Source organism: Grampus griseus, assembly GCF_964374135.1.
Source record: "Grampus griseus genome assembly, chromosome: 7".
Taxonomy (NCBI): Eukaryota; Metazoa; Chordata; class Mammalia; order Artiodactyla; family Delphinidae; genus Grampus; species Grampus griseus.
In genome coordinates, this window is record NC_139001.1 from 65,214,667 (window position 1) to 65,240,110 (window position 25,444).

A 25,444-nucleotide genomic window follows, 5' to 3' on the forward strand; every position below is an offset into this window, starting at 1 on the left:
CGCGCGCAGCAACAAAGACGCAACACAGCCAAAAAATTAAAATAAATTAATTAATTTTTTAAAATTTATGTGTAGTTTGAACCTATTATGTGCCAATCACCACACTAGGCATTTTCATTCACATTATTTTATTTTATCCTTATTTAACCCGAGTAGGAACCCCAATTTTATGATTGACAGGTTCAAGAACATAAGTAATTTAACTGAGACCTCTAAGAATATTAATAACAGAATTTAGGATTTGATTGTAAGTCTAATTCCAAAGTTTGTGATTTCATTTATGCTAGTCTATAACCATGAATTGTTAAGAATCTATTCAAGGAACTCCATGTAAGGAGTACAATTTTGAAAGCTCATTAAATATTTTAAGGGAAGAAGATTATATATGTAAGTAAGAGCAAACTTCAGTTGTCTGTAGCTTGTCTCCATAAATTGTACTTATTCAAAGCATTTTGACTCCCCTCAATAAAATTTGATATGTGAGGTATTCCTATACAGGCATTTGTATGTGTGTATGGTGTATATAAATAATTCTTAATAATCTTTTAATAAGTGTTAGTTTTGTGCATGATATTGAAGCAAGATATTTGAAAAATAAGTAAATTTTATGATGAGCAATTGTTAGTTTTTATTAGTCTGGAAAGAGAGTTCCAAGTAGATATATGCTGACATTCCTATTCCATATTTCTCTCTTTAAAACTGCTTCACACGCATCCTTGCAGCATCTCTTGAGGGTCTTGGGCATAAGCTGCCATTGCTATTGTGAAAATGTCCCTCTCTCTGGTCACAAATAACTGAACCAAGAGGAAATAAATCCATAGGCTGGGCTAGTCAATTAGAGTATCTTTTAATTTACATTTTTGGAGGTAGAGGTTATAGGCATATGGTGGAAACTTAAACTGAAATATCAAAGTTGAGGCAGGCGATGGCGTTTTGTTCTATGTGCATTCTTAGAAGTAAGCATAGGAAGCCATTCTTTAGATAGAATGCAGTAGAAATTAAAAGAAAAGCCGAGAAAACTGTGATGCCATGAACGGCATAAGGAGTTACCCTAGTAATTATTTTCCATTTTTATTTTTCAGGGTACAGAAATGGACTATGTGTCCTCTCCTTGGATGTCTACAAGACTGCCATTTGTGTATTTTAAATATCTCTCACACACCTCTTATTTAACCTATTAGGAGTCTGATTCTCACAATGATTGGTACTCCATTATGATTAATGAACATATTTTTTCTTACTTTCCATTAATAGCAAGTAATGGATTCAACTATTAAACAACTCAATTTTACCCAGTAGTGGAAAATTCTGGATTAGCATATATGTGTGTATACATATGTGTGTGATTTCTGTCTTAGGAAAATATTATAGAAGAAATTCAGCTAAGGCCAACACTATTACAGACAAAATATACATATAGAAAATGCTACAGTATCAAGTACAAAATTTCTTATCCTTAATTGCAATAATAAAATTACCAAGGGGGTTAAGAAGAATGTATAAAGAATAATCAGTCAGTTGTCACTGAGCAGGATCATTTGAAGTGTAGGTTTTGACAGAAATTGGACTGGGAAAAATCAGCAAAAGAACATAATTTTATGAGAGGAAAGAATCAGGTTCATAAATGGAGAATTGATGCATGAAATTGTATTTAATGAAGACTAATTGAGTGACCCATAGGACGGCTTGAAGTAGATAAAGACTAGAATTGAGAGAGACCTGTAAAGACTACTAGAGCAATCCAGAGATAGAATTACAAAGATGACTATCTTGATGTAGGTATATGAACAGTGGATAATATTTAAATACCTAATGGAAAATAATTGTAAGAAAATTATTTTTTTCAGAGGAATTAATGACAAAGAAAAACATTTCATGAGTAACTTTCAAGGCAATAAGTTTATATGTGTGTTTTTTTTTTTTACAATGGCTAGAAGGTAAAAGAGTGATTCTAGTCTTGGGGAAAAACAACAAACTTTGTTTTTACTTGTTAAATTGCTGTTATTGGTGGATTGCCACATAGATGACTGAGGGAAGGGAGTGTTTGGGGAAATGTACTTGGTAAATACCCATGTACGGTAGTTAAAATTCTGTGTTTGCCTATGTATTTACCAAAAAGATGGATATAACTAGGGGAAAAGCAGAACTTTTAAGGATATCAAAGTTAAAATTTCAGAGGAAAAACTAAGTCAAAGGAATTAATCAGAGCTATAGGAAGAGATAAAGAAGAGGGGGCCCCCAGAGCCAATGAAAACTGAGTTTAGAGAAGGAAAGTCTAGTCAGTAGTTAAATACAGCTGAGAGTGAAATAATTGGATTTGGCCTTCCAACAATCTCTAGCCACTTTAGAACTCTTTCATTACAAGGGAGAAACTGAAAGGCAGATTTCAGTAAAAGAAAGAAGATTCAATGGATGAATAAATGAAATAGAATGAGTTATTTGTGAAATTACAAATTAAGTCTAATATTAAGTGAAACAAAACCAAGTTTAATGACTCAGATTTCTCTAAAGCTCAGGAATTTTCTTTGAATGCTTTTATTCAGTTTGCTCTTCTCTTTTATTCCTATCCTAGACTTTTAAAATTTTAAATTTTTCTTTATATACACAAATCTTATCTAGAACTGAAGAAAATACTTTTCAGGTGCAAAATTGGAAATGGCTTCCCCAGAACGTAAGGGCCTTGTCCCCTTCACCAGAGAGTCTCTTGAAGTTATGGAACAGCATAGTGCTAAAAAACACAGTGAGGAACACAAAGAAGATTTAAAGCCAAACACTGACTTGGAAGCTGGAAAAGAGCTGCCATTTGTTTATGGAAATCTTCCTAGAGCAATGGTGTCAGAGCCATTGGAAGATGTGGACCCATACTACAAGAATAAAATGGTAAGGATTAATTAAACTTATTATGACTATATTTTTATTCATTTTCCAGACATGTGAAAAATGTAATTGAGATAGGATGAAAGAAGATGGAAGAATAAGTGAAGAGGTAATTTTAAGTTACAGAAAACTGGATAAGAAATTTCACACATATTTGAGATTTTTATCAAAACCGAATATTTGCCTGGTAGGTTAGTTTGTTTAGGGTTACTTTACTTTGTATGTAACAGGCTATACTGTTATGCCTTGATGTAAATGATTTCTTTTATGTGAGCATAATGATTGGCTACTTAAGATTACTGATTTTAAAATAACTATCATGTAAAATTTCCATACTATGTACAGCAATTTCAACTGTTCAACATGATGAGCTTACTCGGTAGTTAGGAAAATAAAGCCAATGTATATTTCATTCATAAATTTTATTCATTCATACAGTCACAGCCTCTCTATCCAGAGAATGATTTGAGGAACTTACTAAATATTTTGAACAATCCAAAAAGAAGCACAAAATGATAAAAATAAAAATAATTATGCTTAGAAAAGACAGATCTGTGTAGACTGACAAAGCTGGAAGAGTCTCTACTAAGAAAATAGAATTTGAGTTATAGCTTGGAGAACACTTCACATTTTTACAAGGCAAAGGGAAGCTCTTCAATGAACAGTCAGTCAATAGCAGATATTAATTCTGGAATAGGGAAGAGACAGGCTGATGATAGAACTAGAACCCTGTAGCTGTGTTGCAGATTGTGGGAAATAAGATGAGATAACAGAGATGGCAACATGGCTTTAATGTGGTGGCCAAAATACTGGTGTAATGAATGCAGTGTTTAAGTAAGATTAATCTAGAGATTCCTAAATTACTATTGCATGGAAGAGATAGGGTCAGAAAGATGAAATTAGAGAGAAAACAATTGAGGCCTGAAGTCAAGAGGTCTGGATTATAGGAGTGTCTTGGAGAGAGAGGTAACACACCCGAGACGAAATAGCAGGATTTGAAGACTGATTAATAATGCCAAGGTTTCCAGCTTGAAAGAATAGAAGTGCTTCTGACAAAAATGAAGTAACTATAAAGAAAGATCAAATTTGGGAGAGATGAGGATTAGTCCCATTGTAGACAAATGTAATTTGATATTCTTGTAGAGTGTTCAGTGATTTTACCAAATGGGTGAAATGGAAATGAATCACTTTCTGGACAGAAGGCAAAGTGAGAATTTTGTATAATCACAACTCTTTTGAATACTTTGCATGGTGGAAGTGTATTGACAATTTACAGTATAAATGTATATATTAACAAAAGACTCCAGTATCTCTGGTAGACTCCATGGGCATTATGCATCATTCGCTATAAAACACCTATAAAACCTTAAGAACATTTTAGTGAAAATGTAAGTCCTCATCTCAATTATCTCCGCTTTCACTTTTGCTATGCTTAAGTCATTAACAGTTGATATAACAGTAACCTTAAAGGTAACTCTATTATATCAGAGTTCTGAGTTCTTTGTAGTGTTTACAGACGTGACAGACAAATCTAGGTGTGTTAGTGAAGACAAAATCAAAGATTTTGAAAAAAACCAAAAACGGTAAGGATACCTTAGTATAAAAAGTATTGTTATTAGTGATAACACAAAGATACTAAAAATTTTAATTATATTTAGTTTACTCTGTTAAAGATGGCATACAAATAAATAATTCTAAAATGAAATGAACAATTTCAGCACTTAAACATTAACTAGAAAATTATTCTATCTGGATCTACTCATTCCTTCACAAAGACATAAGTTGGTTGGCTACATCCTGTGTGAAGTTTGAAATTGTTTTGGAAAATACATGGAAAGCACATTTTAAACAATCAGATTTATTTTATTTGGCCCTTTTTACTTTCTTTTTGCTTTTAAAATGGAAAGAGGGACAATAACTACAATCAGGCCAAAATACACACAAATTGTATGTTGGAGAAGTGTTCCATTGAGGAGAATCAGAGCATGGTTTGTTTTCCATTTAGAATAGGTATCCATAAAATATCAATGATTATATATTTGTATATATAGACAAATATAAATACCAATGTATAGTCACATATACACTTCTGTATAATTATATATTAAATATAATATATATTTTAGTATATTATAATATATTTTATCACATTGCATTATACACTATACATTACTGTTACATAACTGTTACATTATACTCTATATAATGTTTACTATGTGTAATATAGTTATGCACACACCACAACAAATGAATTTTCCAAATGGGCATGTATATATAGTAAAAGTGCACATATGTATGTGTGTATATACTTATGTGCGTGTGTATATATATATACAGACATACACACATACATATACACTTTTACTGTGTATCCATATTTTACACACATATACATATACACACATATACATAAGTCCTTTTTAAAATGTTTCTGATTTTTCCCTTTTTTGGTTTAATATTTCTATATGCCAACATATTAGTTTTACATGATATAAACTTGTTTTAAATATGTTTATGTCGGGGCTTCCCTGGTGGCGCAGTGGTTGAGAGTTCGCCTGCCGATGCGGGGGACACGGGTTCTTGCCCCGGTTCGGGATGATCCCACATGTCGCGGAGCGGCTGGGCCCGTGAGCCATGGCCGCTGAGCCTGAGCGTCCAGAGCCTGTGCTCTGCAACGGGAGAGGCCACAACAGTGAGAGGCCCGTGTACCGCAAAAAAAAAAAAATATATATATATATATATATATATATATATATATGTTTATGTCATTGATAATTTACAAGTGGGGTTTTATACCGTAGGTAATTACTAATGATTAATGTAATGTTTGAGTGCATTCGGTCACTTTTACTACTATAATCCCATACCTTATTTGCTTCAAAATAAAATTAACTTATTTTACATTCATTGAATTTTAGTATGCTTAAATGCATACCCATGAGCCATCTGGATATAGATTTCTTTCTATTACATTAGTTTTGCAGGAAGACTTGAGGATTGGTGTGTGGCAAACAGTTTTCTTAGGTAGAACACTGTTTAAAAAAAAGTGATAGATAAGGCTAAATATAAGTAAAAATAGTTTAAAGAAAACTTTCCATTTGATTTAGTCTGTAAAAGGATATCAAAATGTAAGAAGTATAACTGTTAGACTTCATGACAAATGATCATTGGCAATATGCTTCATAATTGATGAGATCATAATTTCTCAGTTCTAATTTCAGTTGATGTTCTTTATTTTCATTTCACTTGATGTTCTTCTTTTCCTCTTACAGACTTTCATAGTATTAAATAAAAAGAGAACAGTATTCAGATTCAGTGCCACCTGGTGTACATTGTCTCCTTTCAATTCAGTTAGAAGAACAGCCATTAAGATTTTGGTACATCCATATCCTTTTCTGTTGGTTTTAAACTGTACTAATATCAAATGCAACTATTCTATTCAGATATTGCTGCAGTCTTTTTCTCTTTTTAATTTTCATTTTAGGTCATACTGAAATCTTGATTATAACTGCACTGTGTTCCATATTTGAAAGTACATTTAAAATATATTTTCTAGGGACTTTCCTGGTGGTCCAGCAGTTAAGACTCCGCACTTCCACTGCAGGGGGCTCGGGTTCGATCCCTGGTCAGGGAACTAAGATCCCACATGCCTCGTGGCCAAAAATATATATATATATATATATATATATATAGTTTTCTTTTCTAGTGCACACAACAGTAGTAAATGTTAACAAATCTTAGTAATCCTCATTGTTTTCAATATGAGGAGTATATTTTTTTGACATTTGAGAAACTATGTGATCTCATATGTGTAAATACATATAAACAGATTATAGAAACATGTATTTCCAATATTATTTTTATTAACATTATTCCTTGACAATAACTTACCTTTTTCCGACTGTTAATTTTAATTAGCATCCTGATTGACTGCATATTTATGTCCATGACTGATTTGCCAAAATGGGGGCCAGCATTACAGTAAGTTATATAATTTTATTATGTATAATTGCATATATGATTATATTTTATATTTAATACATTGTGTTACAGTACATTATATATTACATAATATAGCAAATTAATATTTTTAATATATAATTTACATTGTACATAATATAATATTTATACACATTCCACAATTAATTGATAGTCAAATTTCATGGTTAATGCTGTAAGACATAGCCCACTCTAGAAGCCCTAACTAAAGCCCTGTCCTATGGTCGTCTGGTTGATTGGTTGGTTGGTTGCTTGGTTGCCAGATAATTATCCTCGACATAGTTCTTCAGAGTTGACGATGTATTAGTCTCACTTTTAATATGAAGTTATTATATGAAAACTTTTCTGCAGGAATACTTTGCTTGGAATTTATACATTTGAAATACTTGTAAAACTCATTGCAAGAGGCATCTGGGCAGGATCTTTTTATTTCTTTGGTGATCCATGGAACTGGCTCGATTTCAGTGTAACTTTGTTTGAGTGAGTATTTCTTTTAAGTTGCAAACATCTTAATACCTTGCTAAGAAAATGCTTTTCATAAAGAAACATTGAGGATGATAAAGTTTTCTGCCTGCAAAAATTCTGTGAGTAAAGAATAATTCATAAATCATAGCCATAATGAGCTCCCTCAGGCAGCTCTAACTGAACTAATCCTTAGAATATGCATTTAAAATTAAAGGAGTGGGATATTATCTCTGTAATCTACCCAAAGCAAAAACAATAGATTGAATTTTTGCATTTGAAGTGATTATTTTCAGTGAACAGAAAATCTCCTGGGAGTTTAAGAGAGGATCCTGACGTATTTGATTCTTCTCTAATCTACATTGCTTAAAAACAGTAAATATTCTAGTTATCAGAATAAGATATTTTATATGCACACATTTTTCTAGAATGATACATTAAGTTCTAATAATTTACATGTGTATTGATTTATTTAATCCTTCTACTTAGTGTACTCTATTTTATGGCTAAAGAAATTGTCACTGGCATCAAACTTCTGTTAAAATAATTTAAAATAATACTCTATTTGTGGACTTGGGGTCAATTTTTTTGAAAAAGAAATAACCTTTATAAAGAACATAATTAGTTTCTGCCATGTTGTAAGCAGTCAAAACATAGTAGCTAATATCGTTGAAATTATTATCACTACTACTTCTACTATTACTATTATTATTTCTGCTCTTGCCATTGCTATTAGATAACACTTAGGTAACACAGCTAACATTTAGCCCTTAGTATGTGCCAGATGCTTTGCCATGAACTTTACATATATTAACTTATTTAATCCCCCCAAATCCTCAGAATTAGGAAGTATTATTATCCTTACTTTACGTTTGAGGAAACTAAGGCAAGAAAGATTAAGTAATTTAAATAGTGGAGCCTGTATTTCTACATGGTCAGTCTGGCTACAGAGTCTGTATCCTTAACCACTATACACCTTTACTTCTGCTGTCATCACCATCACCATTCTCATCATCATCATCACCTCATCACCATCATTATCATCACCAGAAGTTTAAATACTTAAATTTTATTCCTTTAAAAAACTGTGGATTTCCTTATTTTTAACTATCTATTCACCAATTAGATTCAAAGTATTTATGAACATAATATAGAGTATTTGATATGGAATTATGACTACTCAGAGTGTCAAGCTTTTATAAACTCTCATAATTTGTTTGTAGATCAATATTTACTTGGATACCTTGCACTATAGCAGTCTTTCCCTTCCAATCAATAATAAAACTGTTTGCAAAATGCAATAATGAAAGCAAGTGAAACATTTGGATATATGGTTTTAAAAATAAGTTTCAAATAGTATAAAGAGCCAATATGACTTCTAAATGACTCCAATTTAATCCCACAGGCATATATCAAGATATTCACCTCCAAACTTCATTTCAATATTTCGAATTACAAGAAATTTGAGAATTTTGAAAATTATTCCTTTAAACCAAGGTAAGAAAAGGCACTGAGTTCTTCATTTTGTTTCATGTACTTCTGTGTATTCATCTGAACACCCCTATTATTGCTTGAAGAAATGTTAAATTGAACAGTGTTTCAGATTTGGAATAAATGAATTATCTGATTTTCAAATTTATTTCAGTCACTCCTGGAACGGCAAGAAAGAAATATCACATTTTTTACTAATTTGAAATGGGTTCAATGCTTTTGATAATAAAATATAGAGCTCAATCAAAATATATTATTTTTCTATTTTTTTCTTTTTTACTTATTCTTATGTCTTAAATATGAACTTATAAAATTGTCCTTAGACTTCTGAGAGAGATAGCAGTTTAGACAGATATCTAATCTGTCCTCTTCTTTTCCTCACTGTGTCTAAAAACCAGTTGAAATGAACAAAGCAATATAAAATAAGATAAATTTCCTTTTGCTGTCAGTGCTTGGATAGGATGCATTCCACATGCCACAAAGTTTAAGAAGATTCTGCTAAATAAAGTGGAGCTGTGACCACATTGATGGAAGAAGCTGACAACTAATTTACACCTCCCATTCCAGAAAGGGTGTTAGAGAAGCCTACCAATACCTTCTGATTTGTTGTTCTGAATGAATAAAAACAATCAGCTAGGAAAACTTGACCCTGAGTTTTTTTTTGGCTTCTATGAGTCAGAGGTATTATGAAATAGTTGAACGAATAAACCCACAGGCAAGTGTGATAATACCAAAAATAAGATCTACAGGCAACTTTCATCCACTGGAACACCATGAAAAAGGCCAGATATATTGCATACTCTGTACTTGGAGAACAGGCTGGGCAAAACAGCAAAAAAAGATTGGAGAAATATGGTAATGGATGCCTAACCTTGTGGATATACTGAAAGATTAAATAGTACACATTAAACAGGTGAATTGTGTGGTTTATAAATTATATCTCTTATTTTTCTTCTAATACATTGGCAATGAGATTTTTTTAAAATGTCCTAGCTTTAGTGAAGGCCTGACTATATATTTATAGTCTCTGGTTTATGCATTGGTTCAACATCTCAACAATTTGAACGTATGAATCGATACTTAAATATGGTCATATATTTTGATACAGAAATTCCATTTCTAATGTAATACTTTAAAAAGACTTGCATATGGCAAAAAAAATTAATAGTATTATTCCAGGTGGCAAAAGTAGCTATAAATATGTATTTCGGTATATACAATTAAAATTGTATATCTACTCTAGATATCACATTTCTTTAACCACAGGAATAACTTTATTTCAACCCTATTCTATTACACTCAAGAAATCTAATCATCTGAGGAGGTCATTTAAAAAATAGATTTTCAATTCTCACAATGATATATGAAATAGGTATCACTATACCCATTTAAAAAATAATAAAACAAGCATAGAAATGTTGGTAACTTGCTCAGCGTCACAGAGCTAGTATATTCTCATCCATTGTTGAGCTGAGTAACTATTAGGATCATAAATTTAAACAGACCAACAAATAAAAAAGGAGCAAGGGAAAAAGAGAAAGAAGGAAGGAGGGAACTAACGAAGGAAGGATGGAAAGAAGGAAGGAAGCAAGGGAGGAAGGAAGGCTTATAGTAGTTTCATCAATGAAATTTAATTATGGGGTTTTTGTTGTTGCATCTTCTTGTTTTCTATGTTTTCAAAATTGAGCATGTATTATTTAATAATTAGAAAAATGAATGTTCTTAAATAAATCTAGCTTTAAAGTTGAATTCTCGATTAGTAAGTATTCTGATATAAATACAGCCACATATAATCACAGTTATGTGTTATTCTCATTTCTAATCATTAAAAGTTTTTCATGTTTTACTTAATCAGCTCCAAAAATTGAGTTCTTAAAAAGTTAATGAGATAGCCACTATGGAGAACAGTATGGAGGTTCCTTAAAAAACTAAAAATAGAACTACCATATGAACCAGCAAGCCCACTACTGGGCATATACCCTGAGAAAACCATAATTCAAAAAGAGTCATGTACCACAATGTTCACTGCAGCTCTATTTACAATAGCCAGGACATGGAAGTAACCTAAGTGTCCATCAACAGATGAATGGATAAAGAAGATGTGGCACATATATACGATGGAATATTACTCAGCCATAAAAAGAAACGAAATTGAGTTATTTGTAGTGAGGTGGATGGACCTAGAGTCTGTCATACAGAGTGAAGTAAGTCAGAAAGAGAAAAACAAATACCATATGCTAACACATATATATGGAATCTAAGAAAAAAAAAAATCGTCATGAAGAACCTAGGGGCAAGATGGGAATAAAGACACAGACCTGCTAGAGAATGGACTTGAGGATATGGGGAGGGGGAACGGTAAGCTGGGACAAAGTGAGAGAGTGGTATGGACATATATACACTACCAAAAGTAAAATAGATAGCTAGTGGGAAGCAGCCGCATAGCACAGGGAGATCAGCTCAGTTGTTTGTGACCACCTAGAGGGGTGGGATAGGGAGGGTGGGAGGGAGGGAGATGCAAGAGGGAAGAGATATGGGGATATATGTATATGTATAACTGATTCACTTTGTTATAAAGCAGAAACTAACACACCATTGTAAAGCAATTATACTCCAATAAAGATGTTTAAAAAAAAAAGTTAATGAAAGAATGTATAGAATACCGCTATTTCAAACTATTTCTTGTTTCAACATTTGCAACCCATGTTGATTTTTAACTCTACGCCTTTACCTATGCTTATAAATAATGGTGATTGGTATGAAAAGCAATAGCCAAGAGAGAAGGCCTGTTCTTTATGTAGTAAAGAGAAACAAACAAATAACTAATTTAAAAATACGAAGTTATGTCTAAATTATTGCCAGGTGTAATAAATTAGCAATCATACAGAAACCTCAAAGTTAAGGGTTTTATTCATTTTAGTCATTGGACCTAGATAATGGTGAACTAAATTATAAAACACAAAGCTATTGATTTCGATGGCATCTGCATTTGCCATGGGAGAAGTTTGCTAATCCTGCTTTACTAAGATATTTTATTTTATCGAAAACAAACCCTTCTCTTTTCAGGTCTGAAGTCTTTTGTAGGGATCCTGATCCATTGTTTGAAGAAACTCACTGGGGTCATTATCCTAACTCTCTTCTTTCTGAGCATATTTTCTCTAATTGGGATGGAGCTCTTCATGGGCAACCTGAAGCATAAATGTTTGCGATGGCCCCAAGAAAATGAAACTGAACCACTGCACAACAGAACTGGAAACACTTATTATATTCGAGGTAAGAATCCCTTGCATCTATATCAAAAAAATTAAAACTTTTCTTACTGGCAAAACATTCTTCACAGAAATATTGAACATTCAATTTCAGAACAAATTTGACTTCAGAACAACCTTCATATAAATGCCATAACTATGCTCAAGTACTAATTTGGATCAGTTTCCTTTATCAGGATAATAAAGTTCCAAATCTTCAGACAGTTAAATCAGGGAAACCTAACTTTGGAATTGCTAAAACTTGCAAGTTTTATCCTTTCATAAATAAATAAATATGACCAAAGTCTTAATTGCAATTTTATCAGAGTACAATCCTCATGATACTACCTTTCTTCGATAAAGTTGTTTAAAATTTAAATGTAAGTGTACACATTATAAACTTTGGGGTGATCATATAAATCAAAAAATGACCTACAATATAGAAATTCTTACTATTGTTGTATTTCAATTGCTGCTGCTCATTTTAAATGCTTTGAGTTATACTTTGATGAATAATGAAAATATTTTAGGCTAACAGAAATAATGTCAAACAAGTATTGCTTAGCCCTTATACATAAGTAATTCACATGCCTGATCACATATCTTCACCATAATCCTGCAGAGAAGACATGAATAACCCCTGTTACCAACAGGGAAACAGAAGTAAAGAGAAATTTTGTGAATGTTCTAGCATACTATAACCACTCGGTGGCAAAACTAGGATTCTAGCCAAGCTCCATCTGGCTTTAAAACCCATTCCATTTTCACCAGGCCATACTCTCTTATTAGATTTTTCCCTCATATTAAAATCATCAGCTCCTTTCTGACAGTATTTAGAAAAAACCAAAAGCATATTGTTCAACTAATAAAAATAAAATATTGTTTAACCTTAAGTAGTCCTTCTACCTTAATTTTATTTATACTTTGGATTTAATAAGTTCTAAAACAAATCTTAATAAATTTTACTCTTTGGTTTATCCCATAATATGATTATGATGCAAGTAATGCAAAATTATTAGTATATATGTGAAATGTTTCCTTATTATGTAGGTCTATTTCATGGTCTTAATTCTAGTGATAAGAACAATAGGAGATGGATGTTAAATCTTAGATTCGAAATGAAATCCCCTTTAACTTCTTTGATGTTGTAATAAAAATATGCTAATTACTAAAAATTTTGCTACTTCACTGGTTATTGCTAAGAAAATAGAGTCCAAGTTCTTTTCTTTGTTAAAGTATGTATCTTATAATGAAATCATTTTAAAGATTATCACTTTCATATTTGTCTAATTCTAGTCATTCCATTTTCTCAAATAGCATGTTAGGAATTGCTGGAAATATATTTGCAAAACATTATTTAACCTAATTTCCATGTCGTAGTCCTTGTATTTAGAAGAGCACTTGGGACTGCTCAGTTCTAATGTCAAATTTCATTTGGTTTTTGACAGTCACTCTAAAGTTTTGATTAATGGCTCCTAAATATGATTTTTAAATTCTTCTAAAATTATTTTAGGTGACAAATTAAAGTGACATTTTCTGAGATTGGTGTAATTCAATTTTGTATACACACACACACACACACACACACACACTCACCAGGACTGATCTCATGGGTTTGATTTGTGTGATTTGAATTCAGAACCTAAAAAGCAATGCTACTAAGCATGTATGTTCCTAACCCTGGTAACTGATATCTATAAATACACAATTTACATTTTGATTGATAGCAGATAAAAATACCTGGATGAATTCTACGGGCTATGACTCAGATTAGCTCAGATTATGATTGAAACTAGGTGATATCAGGACAAGTAATTAGGCGGCACTGGACACTCATTGTAGAAAAGTAAGCTGCAAAGTGGGAAGAGAATGGAAATTAAACCCAGAGACAGAAAACTCTGGTCTTCTGTTCAGGAAGATCATCAGGAATAAATCCTGGAAGGAATAATCCTCAGTTTTCAAATAGATTAGTCTTGGGAATTTTTTTTTCAGGGTCTGGTCATACCTGGCTGGAGTAGGTGGATTGCCAGAGGTCTTTTGGCCTGTACACTGGATGCTAGGACAGCCTCCTAGATTTAAAAGAAAAGCGGGGGAGGCAGGCTCTATGCTCCTTCCTTCTCACTGTACAGAAGTATGTTCATCTGTACAGATTTAATTGGGTTTCAGATATGCTGTCCACTCAAGATTAGATATGGAATATCATTTCTTTCCTATTTTTCAGAAACAGAAAACTTTTATTATTTGGAAGGAGAAAGATATGCTCTTCTTTGTGGCAACAGAACAGATGCTGGGTAAGTGGTATTAATGTTTTCTTCTATTGTAACCAGAAGTGAGGTCTGGCTGTTCAACGCTCAAAAGCCGGTAAAAAGGCCAGGTTGGTGGAAAGGAAAGTTTGCTTTATTTTGGGTACCAGCAACCGTGAGCAGGGAGTGGGGTGGGGAGAGGGCGGAAGCCTGTGTCCAATGGCCGACTCTGACCCCACCGCCCTGACAATCAGGGAGCAAGAGCTTTTATAGATGGAGGGAGGGGGCTACAGGCAGGAACAGCGCAGCCAGCTCTGACAGACATCTTGATATTGGTCATCGGTGGTCTGACCAGCATCATTTTGATTGTTTTAAGTACAGTTAATCTTCAGTTCCAGGGTCGGTTTGTTCCCATTTCCTTGAGGCCAGTTCTTGGAATTATGGCAGCTCATGTCACGGCTACAGTCTGGTCTTCATGTAGTTAACTTCTTCCACCTGGTGGGGATTTCATCATCTATAGACAGCTCACAGGATATGGCTCAGAATATTATCTGTAGCCCTTGAAAAGGAACTAAAGGTCCTTAACTATGTTTAATGACTAAACTATTATTATTTGGTCTCCTTTGACTGTTTTCCTTTGTTTCTACTTTTTCTCACTTCTCCGATTAAACTTATTCTTTGGTTAAAGTTTTTCCACAGACAAAAGTCAGGATGAGGACATGGGAGAGCAAGGACCATAGGGTCCTGCTCCGTTTCAGTATCCCTGATCAATAGTATTTATTTAATGATTATTGCTTTTATTAATGGTTCCCATTTGATTACATAATCTCATTTTACCATCAAAACCATGCTGAGAAGTGTACAATATGGAATACTATTAATCTGATTTTACAGAAAAAAGTATAATGGATAGACTAGCTAAATGGTTTATTCAAGGTCAAGAAGTTAGCAAATGGAAGAGCTGGGACTTAAATAAGAATCTGATTTTCTGTTTTCAGTGTGCCCCAGAGCTAATAGGAATTATCAAGAAAGACAATGTAATCTGTTTTTCAGCCCGAAGACTTTGAAGAAAAAAAAATTAAAGATATGATGTTATTTCACTTATTTTATGACTTGTATGTCTTTAATGAATATAATTTACATTAATCACAAGCTGATTGCTCTTAAAAACAGTACTTATAAATAATTCTTCAGTGAGATGACAAAACTCTCAAGTTTTATTGTCCTATAATTTCAGATGAAGAGATAAGAAGGTACTATGCAGTACTAAGAAGGTACACAGCAGTACTATGACTCAATTCCTTATGTTACTTCCCTAAGCCGGGATGACTTGACACCCATTTGTAAACTCAGCTCTTTCTTAGAGGCTCTGGGCACAGATTGACAAAAAAGCACACGGGAGAGGGGAACATGAGTTATGTAGTTTAGTTGTATTAAGATGATTTAGACATATTGTTGCTTACTCAACTCTTTTTGCCACCCTACTTCTGGGCTTCCTTTCTGTTTTCAAGTCCAGATTGTGATTTCATCGCATCGTTTCTGCCCCATCCCACTCAAGCTAACCCTTTCAATGGACATTCCAAATTAAATTTGACCTGAAATGCATGTTGGAGATATCTGGTCATGGATAGACAGAATCACAATGATATAGTATGTCAAGGCCAGAAGAGAAAGTCATACAGCGTTTCACCTGCAGCCATCATACTTTGCTGCATGGTAAACTATCCTAAAAGTTGGTGCTTTAAGACAAGAACAAAAATTCATTTGTTCAGATTCTGTAGGTCAGCAATTTAACAAGCCTCAACACACAAGTACTTTTTAAACCTCTGTTTGCATCACAATTGTTAACCATTAACAAGTATGCAAAACAAGTCACATGGCCAAAGTTCCAATAATGTAGGAGGAACTACAGAAAGTTGTGGATGGAGGAAGCATGATTTATTGGGCCACTACTGTCATAATGGACCACAACACCCAAGCACCAGTAGGTAAAAGTATGAAGACTCCATGAAAGGAAATGAAATAAATATTTAATCATCTTTCTACCAAACTTCCAGTTCTGCTTATAAATTATTGACAATAAAATTTTTCTCACCCTTGAATAATGGGATGTAAGGGTTTGAGATGATATCATTTAAAAATTAAACCCTAAACTACTACAGTTTTATTTTTATCAGTGTTATTTTCCGTCAGTTATACTTTCACTTTGATACTGGGTAGTAAAGAAATCTTTAACAAAAGGCTTAGCAAAAACCATTTGTGAGGCCCTGTTGTCTTTTAGTTTAATTAACACTGTTCACTTATATCAACTTAAAATCTAACTCATATGCAGCTTTTTCCGCCGGGAACTGTTTGGGAGAAGACTACTTCCTGTGGAAGAGGGAGCCCTTTATTATTCATGGGCAGATGTTATGTATTTATGATTTGACCATAATCTGAAAGTCACCTAAGAGTAAACAGTTTTTCTTTTCTGTGTCTTAATTAGTCAGTGTCCTGAAGGATATGTGTGTGTAAAAGCTGGTGTAAATCCTGATTATGGCTACACAAATTTTGACAGTTTTGGCTGGACCTTATTAGCCCTATTTCGGTTAATGATGCAGGATTACCCTGAAGCACTTTATCACCAGGTAAGAACACAGAGAATCTGCACTGCACAGAAAAATGGTGCCATGCTCCTCCTTTCTGAAATAATGATCAAATATAATACACTGTATTAAATTTTTATGTGAAGAAGAATTTGAGGACAGAAGAAAAGAGGACGAGAATAACCTAATGTCAAACTCTATCTTAAAACTGAGCCCAAGTCTGTGTTCTTATGTATGGTATTGATATCTTATTTAATCTTTGAAACAATCCTACAAGGATATAAATATGTATATGTGCTTTTTTATGAAGACCCTAAGATCAGAGCATTTAGGTAATCTCCCCAAAGTTAAAACACATGTATCTGCCAGAGATCACTATACTGCTCTGTGGTCTCAGACATTTGACATTAACTAAGTAAAGAGCATTTCTAAGTACTAATTCTTTAGACAAAAAAATTGAACCTATGAGATTACCATGTATTAAGAAATTATTTGTTGAATGCCCACAATGTACTCCTTCTCTTTAATTCTCTATTTCTTCTCATTCTCCTTTAATATTCAATCAGGCTCCAGTTGTAATAGCAGAAAGCCTGCTGTTATGAGACTTGAAATCAAAATGCTGAGAGTCCTCCTTTATAACTGATGATTTGTGTGCCATAGTGTCTCAGAAGGATATAATACGTGCTCATTAAAATAGAGATTCAATTTTTCTTTTAAGAAAAGTTCCAGTATAGTGGAATATGCAGTGTCATTTCAGCAGCATAGTTAATATCGAAGGATATTAGATAAAATAAGTAAATTACTTTAAATTCCAAAAATATTTACAGTTGAAGAAGAGCACTCTTTTTAAACACACACACCATACTTTTTATGATTGAATAAATTATGGTGTGTGTGTATGTGTGTTTACAGGCCATTAATAATGATAAGGATAATATAATATATTTTTGGCACAAAGATTCATAATATATTATTAAATGAAAATCAAGTAAACCAAACATGCTTGTAGTATAATTATATTTCTAGTAAAAGTACATGAAAATATTACAAGTGATTTTTTTCTTTGTGCAAACTATATTTTTCTAATTTTGTAAGAGTAGTTATATTGTTATTTCCCAAAATTTTGACAAGCATCAATGCCTCCACCACAACACTGTAAACTTCTTATTTCTAAAATAATCTCATCATGTTATTCTCCTTCTAACAATCCTTCAGTGATTTCCAAATTTCTGTGAGATGAAGTTCAAAGTCCATATGCATTGTCCATAGTGCCCTTTAAAATCTAGTCTCAGCATTTGTTGCCAGATTCATTTCCCAAAAATATCCCAATATATACTCTCTGCTTTATTTGAGTCAAAAAGATTTGCTGTTTCCTAAATGACCTTTTCCTGTAATTTCTTGTTTCAGTGTGTACAAATTCAAGTTTCTTCCATCTTCAGTCTCATGCCTCAGATTTTTGCCTCCAAGCTATATTTCTTTTTTGACCTTTTCCCCAACCTCTTCTTTTAGAGCTGGACATATTCTACATCAGAATTCCATGGTACCCTGTAATTGCCTCAGGTAGTGCTTATTTTAATTGCTTGTTCAGCATTTCCTCCCACTAGGAGATACACTACCTAAGAAGAAGTATTTGGTCTTATTTTAATTTTTGTATTCTCAGCATCTAACACATAGAAATGTTTGATGAAGTTTTAATAAACAAAAATATAAGTAAATATTCATGGGTTATGTTACTTTATATAATAGTGAATGTGTTGCCTTTTTTTTTACAGCTTTCAAAGTGTGTTAGCTAATTTTCTTGGTAACATTGGTCTAAAGGAAATCCTCTCATACAACCAGTGAAATGAGAAATCAGTTTGGGAGTGCCCTGGTGCTGGAGTCTTACAGGACCTTCATCATTATTGTACTCTAAATTTTTATTGACTAGTGTAGATAAGGTTTGCTTTGATTTGGACTTGGTTTTTACTCTGAGCATTGCTCTACTGAACTAAACTGACTGTGACTAGGGAAATTTGGTAATTATTCCAAAGAGTACAGCTCATGTTTTAGAGGATATCATTCTCCGTTCGTTCAACAAATATTTATTTGACCCAAGTACTCTTTGATACAGCATCAGTACGGAAATGAACAAAGCAGATTGTCAATCCTCATGGAATGGAGTTATGTTTAGCAATAGTTAACGTAATGCATACTTGCCATGAGCTAAGATCGTCTCATACATTGTTTCATTTGATTTTCATAACAAATCTATGACAAAGGGGTATAATTAGCCCCTATTTCCTGCTAAAATATAATAGAACTAGAATTTGTATACTTTTCCATTCTAATAAGATTGTATACTTTTATTCTCCATCAGCTTCATATAGGGGAAAGAGCAAAAGTTTTGAATTCAGGCATTCCCCCACAGTTGTGAGATCTTTGCCTGTCTAATTTTCATCTCTTTTCTATGTGGTAAATACCACACGAACGTTTTGCCCAGAATTAATAAAATAATAACCATAAAGTATTTATTAATATACATATCCTGCAGTGTACTCCATGATATCTATTACTAACTCCTGAATATACTGTAAATGACAGCCATTTAGTAGGAAAAATATTTAACGACATCCTAAATAGCTGACTCACTGGGATAATCAAGTTTATTAAAAATACCTTTAAAGAAAAACATACTATAGATTAATAAGAAATTATTTCTGACTAAATGTTAGAAGGTCGTATTAATTTGTAAACATTCTTAACTCTGTTATATCAACACATTATTTTCTGTAAGTACCTGTCTATTGATTCAAATGAATTCTTAAAAATTAAAACTATTCCCATTTGTTTTCTTGAAACTGGTTCATATACTTTTAATCAATGAAGATAAATCAGTGGACTATATTTTAGATTTGTCATATCTACTTATAAATTTAAAAGTTTTCTGATATATCTTAGGTAATTATTATGAAATAAAAGCTAGTCAATGCGCAGTTTGGAAATCTACAGTTTTGTATTTTTCTATCCACAAATGACTTCATATAAGTGAATGATATAACTTTCCTTTGTGATTTGTCTAGAGGTTCGTCAACAAAGCAGGTATTCCGACAGATATAGAAATATTCCTGTTCCTCACCCCTTTGAATAGACCTGATTTTGTACCTCGTTGTGATGTTTCCATAAAGTTCAGAGGAAAGTAATCTCCAAACAGTCATTCGTTGACTTTATTACACTTCGTATAGTTAAAGATTCTACTTCAAAGTAAATAATCTTTCATATTTAGACTGTCCAGCTTTCTTTATTGAAAGATGACAGTTTTTTCCTTTCAACATGTTTACTCTGTTAATGAAGACATAAAAGTCAGATGTTCAGCCTGAATTAATTAAATTACTAAATTCTTCCCTGGTTTTGTACCATATATTTTGTACCTTACATATATGTCTAAATTGAAGAGCTTTCATTTATTTCTCCAGGTAGAGCCAGTACTTAAGCTGTCTTGTGATTACATTCCACTTATAACTAAATTATTTTCATAACAAAATTTCATTTTTCATTTTAAAATAACAGATTGCAGGAAGACAAATAACGTTTCCTCTCTGTCCTGTTTTCCACCTTTCCTTAGATCCTTTATGCTTCTGGGAAGGTCTACATGATATTTTTTGTTGTGATAAGTTTTTGGTTTGCCTTTTATATGGCAAGTTTGTTCTTAGGCATACTTGCTATCTCCTGTGAAGAAGAAAAGCAGAAAGCTGCTGAAAAAGCTAAGAAGATTGAGCCGGAGCTTCAGCAGGCTTTAACGGAACTTCAAGAAGGAAATAAAGCAGCAGAGGTACAGATTTTTTAAATGCTTTTTTGGAGTCAGAGTTTATCTTCTTGGAGCATATTGTCTTCTAATAGATGCTCAATATCTGTGTGTGGTACATAATAAGATCGTAAGTGATTTTAATAGGAGGGCTCACTTTTGCTACATAACATTCTTTCCTGAGTGTGGTGTGGTAAGAGTGACCAACATGTTTAAGATTTTGTTTTTGCTCCAAAATGCATACTACTACTGCTGATAAACTATGGATATATTATACATTTTTTTGAACTTGACTTCTCTTAATGCAGGTATAATTTATTAATTTAAACTTGCTTCAGACAGCACATCAGAATTAGCTTTGGAAAATTTCAGTGTTCAACTCAAAAGTGACAGTGCCTTCCATAATTTAGAAATCAGAAAGTACTAAAAGCATGGATCGAAGTATAGTACTGAAGTTGTAAAAAGAGGAAAAAATTTTACTTTATTGACTTTCTAACTCGTTCAAGAGGAAATGCACTGTGCATCCTGACCTAAGGAGTTATTTTACCTGTGGAATAATTAAATCCATGATCAGTAAAATTTAATACAATTTTACTCTAATTTTCAATGACCTTAGTGTTGTGTTTGAATATATTTTCAGATGTTTAGCCTCATAGCAAAAGATTTTGCCCACGAATCTAAAAGTATTGACAGAAGTAACATTAAAGAAGTTGTAGAAAATTATCTTTAAAAATCTAAATTGTGCCATAAGTGTGCAGAAAAGAAGAACAGGACCTAGGAAAGCAACCAGAAGTAGCTTTCTTATATTCCACAGGACCTAGCTAGCTCACACCTCCTCTTAGGTTTAGAGAGGGATAGGTTTAGCTCAGTCTCCTAATATCCCTACCCAGAAGCTGTCAAGGTGTGCAGTGGGCAGAAGCCAAAGCAGCCTAAGGGGGACGGAACCCATGCCTCTTCTGAGGTGTTGCTCCCTTCCTCTGTGTTGTGAGCAGTCCCCCTGCCAAGAAACTTGTTCTTTGGAGGGTGCTTGGCCCAAAGTGATCACAAGCAAGTCCAGTGCTCCCACCCCACTGGCCTAGTTACAGGACCCTCACTTGCGGGAGGGGGGCCATGCCCTGCCTTCTTTTCCATCCTTCTGGAATATTTATTTTTGCACTCTTAACACTTGCTAATAAAGATTGTCTACACGGGAAAAATACTCGAACTATATTTTCTAGTAGATGTAAAAAGGACAGATTGACGGAGCAAACAAAAGATAGAAAGGGGCTATATCCAGGATCCTCTCACATAAAAAGATAAAAAGAGCTGAGGAAAAGTAAAGGGCAAAAGATTCACTCCGGCATGTGTAGTATGACTGGCTAAGAAGTTCATTAATACCAAAGGCCCCTGCTGGGCCAAAAAGAGGAAAATGTTAACTTCCCTGTTATATAACCCTTTCATTAAGTTGTCATCAGTAAAGAAGCTCTAGAAAAGTCATTCCACTACAAAGTGGGGTCTGAATGATATGATATAGGATCATACCAAATGACAAGTTATTGATAGATATGTGTATCTATGAGGTTTCAATGCATACAATTGAAAAATGAATCAATTACAGACGGTATGAAGAAAACATGTATAAAAAGAAGCTATCAAATATAGCCATCATATCACCCATGAGGAAGTCACAGAAGAACAAATTACAAAAGCTTTCTGTCTCTAGAAATGAGTCTGAGGTCCTTCAGATTGAATGATTGTAGTCTGAATGATATGTTGAATGTGTAATTTGTTTTGAAGTGGCATTTCAAATCTCAAGGGCTACACACAAATGCATTCAAGAGCACAATACTTCTCTTATTCCAGATGAGATGCCCTATTAGCTCTGCTTATGAAGAACTTAGATTATTCCCTAATTTCCCAATATCTCCATTCCTTTGGCTATTTGGATCACATAAAGCCTTTCTGGTTTTAATTAAATTCTTTCAATTATAAAAGGTTTCTGTTCCTGGAAGAGTACTAGAACATTTTGTCATGCAAAAGTTTTCTGGGAAAATGAGAATAAAAGTTATTTTCACAAGATGTGCTTTCTTTTCCTTTTTTATTTATACATAAGAAAACACTGGACAGTGAAGAATTTAAAATGGAACATACTGAGGACCCTTTAGATGACCAACCTGATTTAACCCTAGACAGATTCTAATTCCAATGTTGGAATTACTGGGAAATTACATATGTGTTTCATATTCTCACATTATAAGAAAACAGTAGATCATATTGGCTAAAATTAGAGTTTTGCAGTCAGATAAATATAGATTTAAGTCCATTTTAGCCACTTAATAGATGTATGATATTTGCCAAGCCTGTTAACCTTTCTAAACTTCAGCTTCTTTATCTGTAAGGTGTGTATTATAATATCTGTGTCATAGGTTGTTGTGAGATTCAAATTAAATAAACATTTGTAAAGCACTTAGCACTGCTTAGAATATACTAAGCAACTGAAAAAATGGTAATGACTAATTATAGGAAAGACAAGAAGACAACTGCAAGAAGGCACTGTCGTCCATATGGAGAATACTTGTCAATATAAAATTCTTTAAGTCTTTGACTATGTCCCCCTTTTAGGGATAATTAAAGTAATAATAATAATAATGATAATAATAGTATATAATGTTTATTGAGTGTCAACTATGTGCCAGACACATAATTAGTGTCTTCACAAATTCTCAAATTTAATCTTTATTGAGAAGTTCCAGTTACAAAGTTTGATCTATATTTATTGGTAATTGATTTCTCAACACTGAGAAAGAGAACCCATTTTTCATCACTTTACCATCACTGTTCTGGAGAATCAACACTGAAACAATATTATTTCATCAGTTACACAGTTTGTAGGTGAAACTTTCCTATGAATTGTCAGTTATTGGCAAAACCTTAGAAAAGAATGATTTATACAACTGTAGGAATATAAATATTAAAAAAACTTTTGCCCATCTAAACTGATATCCTTACAGTTCACCTGTATAATTAAACATTATTGACAATATTCTGTATGTTAGGCATTGTATTAAGCATTGGAGATTTTAAAATTAATAAATATAAATACAGTGTCTCTCATCATGAAGCTAATGGTCTAATGGGGAGATAAACTATAAAAATAAATGGTAACTTTAGGACCACCAGACATTATGTTTCCTGATGTTATGAAATAGGAAACATAAAACACCACAATATATTCTTGCCAAAATCCACGCTAAGTCTAATATGCCTCTAGATCTAACCATCTTTTTCCAGAGACTATAGGAGAGAGAAGAATGCATTAAATTAAACTAAAAAGACATAATCTGCCAAATTAAGAATGTGGAAAATTCTACAATATAAGTGATTCAGTGTCTTTAACAAATTACACAGGCTAAATAAATTTAAAAGCATGATAATCAGTAGAACTGCAAACCAAAAAAAAATGTATATCATTTTGTATTTTGATTGGAACAAGTCAACTATAATAGAATGTTTCTGAGAAATGAAAGAAAATGGTCTGGGTCTTGGATAATATTAAGGAATTAATAATTTTGCTGACTGTGATAATGGTGTTGTGGTTATCTTTTTAAAAAGCTTATTCTGAAATTTTATGATATTTGAAATTTGATTTAAAATAATTCAGGAAAAAAGTAGGGTGAGTAATACATGAAAAATGGAAAGTATAATGTCATTAATGGTTGAAGCAACCTATTGGGTACCTGGTGAGTATTATTCTCCACTAAAAAAATTAAATGAAAATATGGGAAGTGCTATAAAAGTGAGAAACTTAGTGCTTTGAAAACTTGTAATAAAGAATTTCTCTGAGTCAGAAAAGGTTTTTATTGAGGACTTGGCACTTGAACTGAGATCTGAAGAATGAGTCCGTTCTCTCTGGCGGGACGGAACAGGATGAGTCAGAGGATTAAAAAGGCCAGTGGGGTTGCAGTAGAGAGAGGAAGTCTGGGTCCCAGATGAACACTTCAGGTGTTCATTCCTAAATGCCAGGAGTATGACTGGGTTCTTCCTTTTTCATATCTCCCCTCCAGAGAAAATTGAAACCAGCAGTGAGAAGAATCCTAGCCCGTTCTTCCAGTTTAATTTTAATGCTGGATTGTCTAAAATTCAGGCATATATCCTCATTAGCTCTTAAACTTCCAAAAAAAATTTTTGAGTCATAATCCTTTCAATTTACATTGTAAACTAGGTGTATCCTTAGGAATTGGCCAACGTATGGGCACTTATTGAGAAGTTCAATTGAGATAATTACTAAACTGATATGTGGTTTGTTCATTTTGTATCCTAAAACATATCCATAGTTCAAGCCAAATCAGTAATGAGCATTGACTGTCTCAACAATAACGTTATCACTCTCCCCGCTCCACTGCTCCCCCCATCACAGATGATGATCTTAACTGGATTGCTCTTTGTTGTAAATTCATCAAACATTGTCACCGTCACTACCACAAGCAGCTCTATGAGAAGTAATTCCTCGGTATTAAGAATATAGTGGAGGATATTGTTCACGATATGACAAAGTATCATCTTTATGAAGAAACACCTGGGAAATTCCTATCAGACTTTAATAACAAAAATTATAGTTCTGTCAAATATGGGTAATACCACTATCATTCTCTGATTTTCTCCTTTTATAGTTGACCTCATAATATAAAATGATTTTGTTGAGTTGCAAGTAGTACACATTCATTTTCCAAATAATCCTAAGTCAGTTTAATAATATCTATAGTGTAAAGAGTGGCAAAT

At 33.1% G+C, this 25,444-nt stretch overlaps 1 protein-coding gene across 1 annotated transcript in view; it reads left to right on the top strand.

The window, feature by feature from the left end:
• Positions 1-2,655: 2,655 nt before the first annotated feature.
• Positions 2,656-25,444, top strand: part of SCN7A (sodium voltage-gated channel alpha subunit 7) — a gene marked incomplete at its 5' end in the record, with an annotated part of 59,833 nt that continues 37,044 nt past the window's right edge. The window contains 9 exons of the mRNA XM_082658698.1: positions 2,656-2,880; positions 6,150-6,262; positions 6,769-6,858; positions 7,228-7,356; positions 8,744-8,835; positions 11,896-12,102; positions 14,299-14,368; positions 16,806-16,947; positions 20,507-20,713. Coding sequence (XP_082514824.1) covers positions 2,656-2,880; positions 6,150-6,262; positions 6,769-6,858; positions 7,228-7,356; positions 8,744-8,835; positions 11,896-12,102; positions 14,299-14,368; positions 16,806-16,947; positions 20,507-20,713 — 1,275 coding nt within the window. The remainder of the gene's footprint in view (positions 2,881-6,149; positions 6,263-6,768; positions 6,859-7,227; positions 7,357-8,743; positions 8,836-11,895; positions 12,103-14,298; positions 14,369-16,805; positions 16,948-20,506; positions 20,714-25,444) is intronic.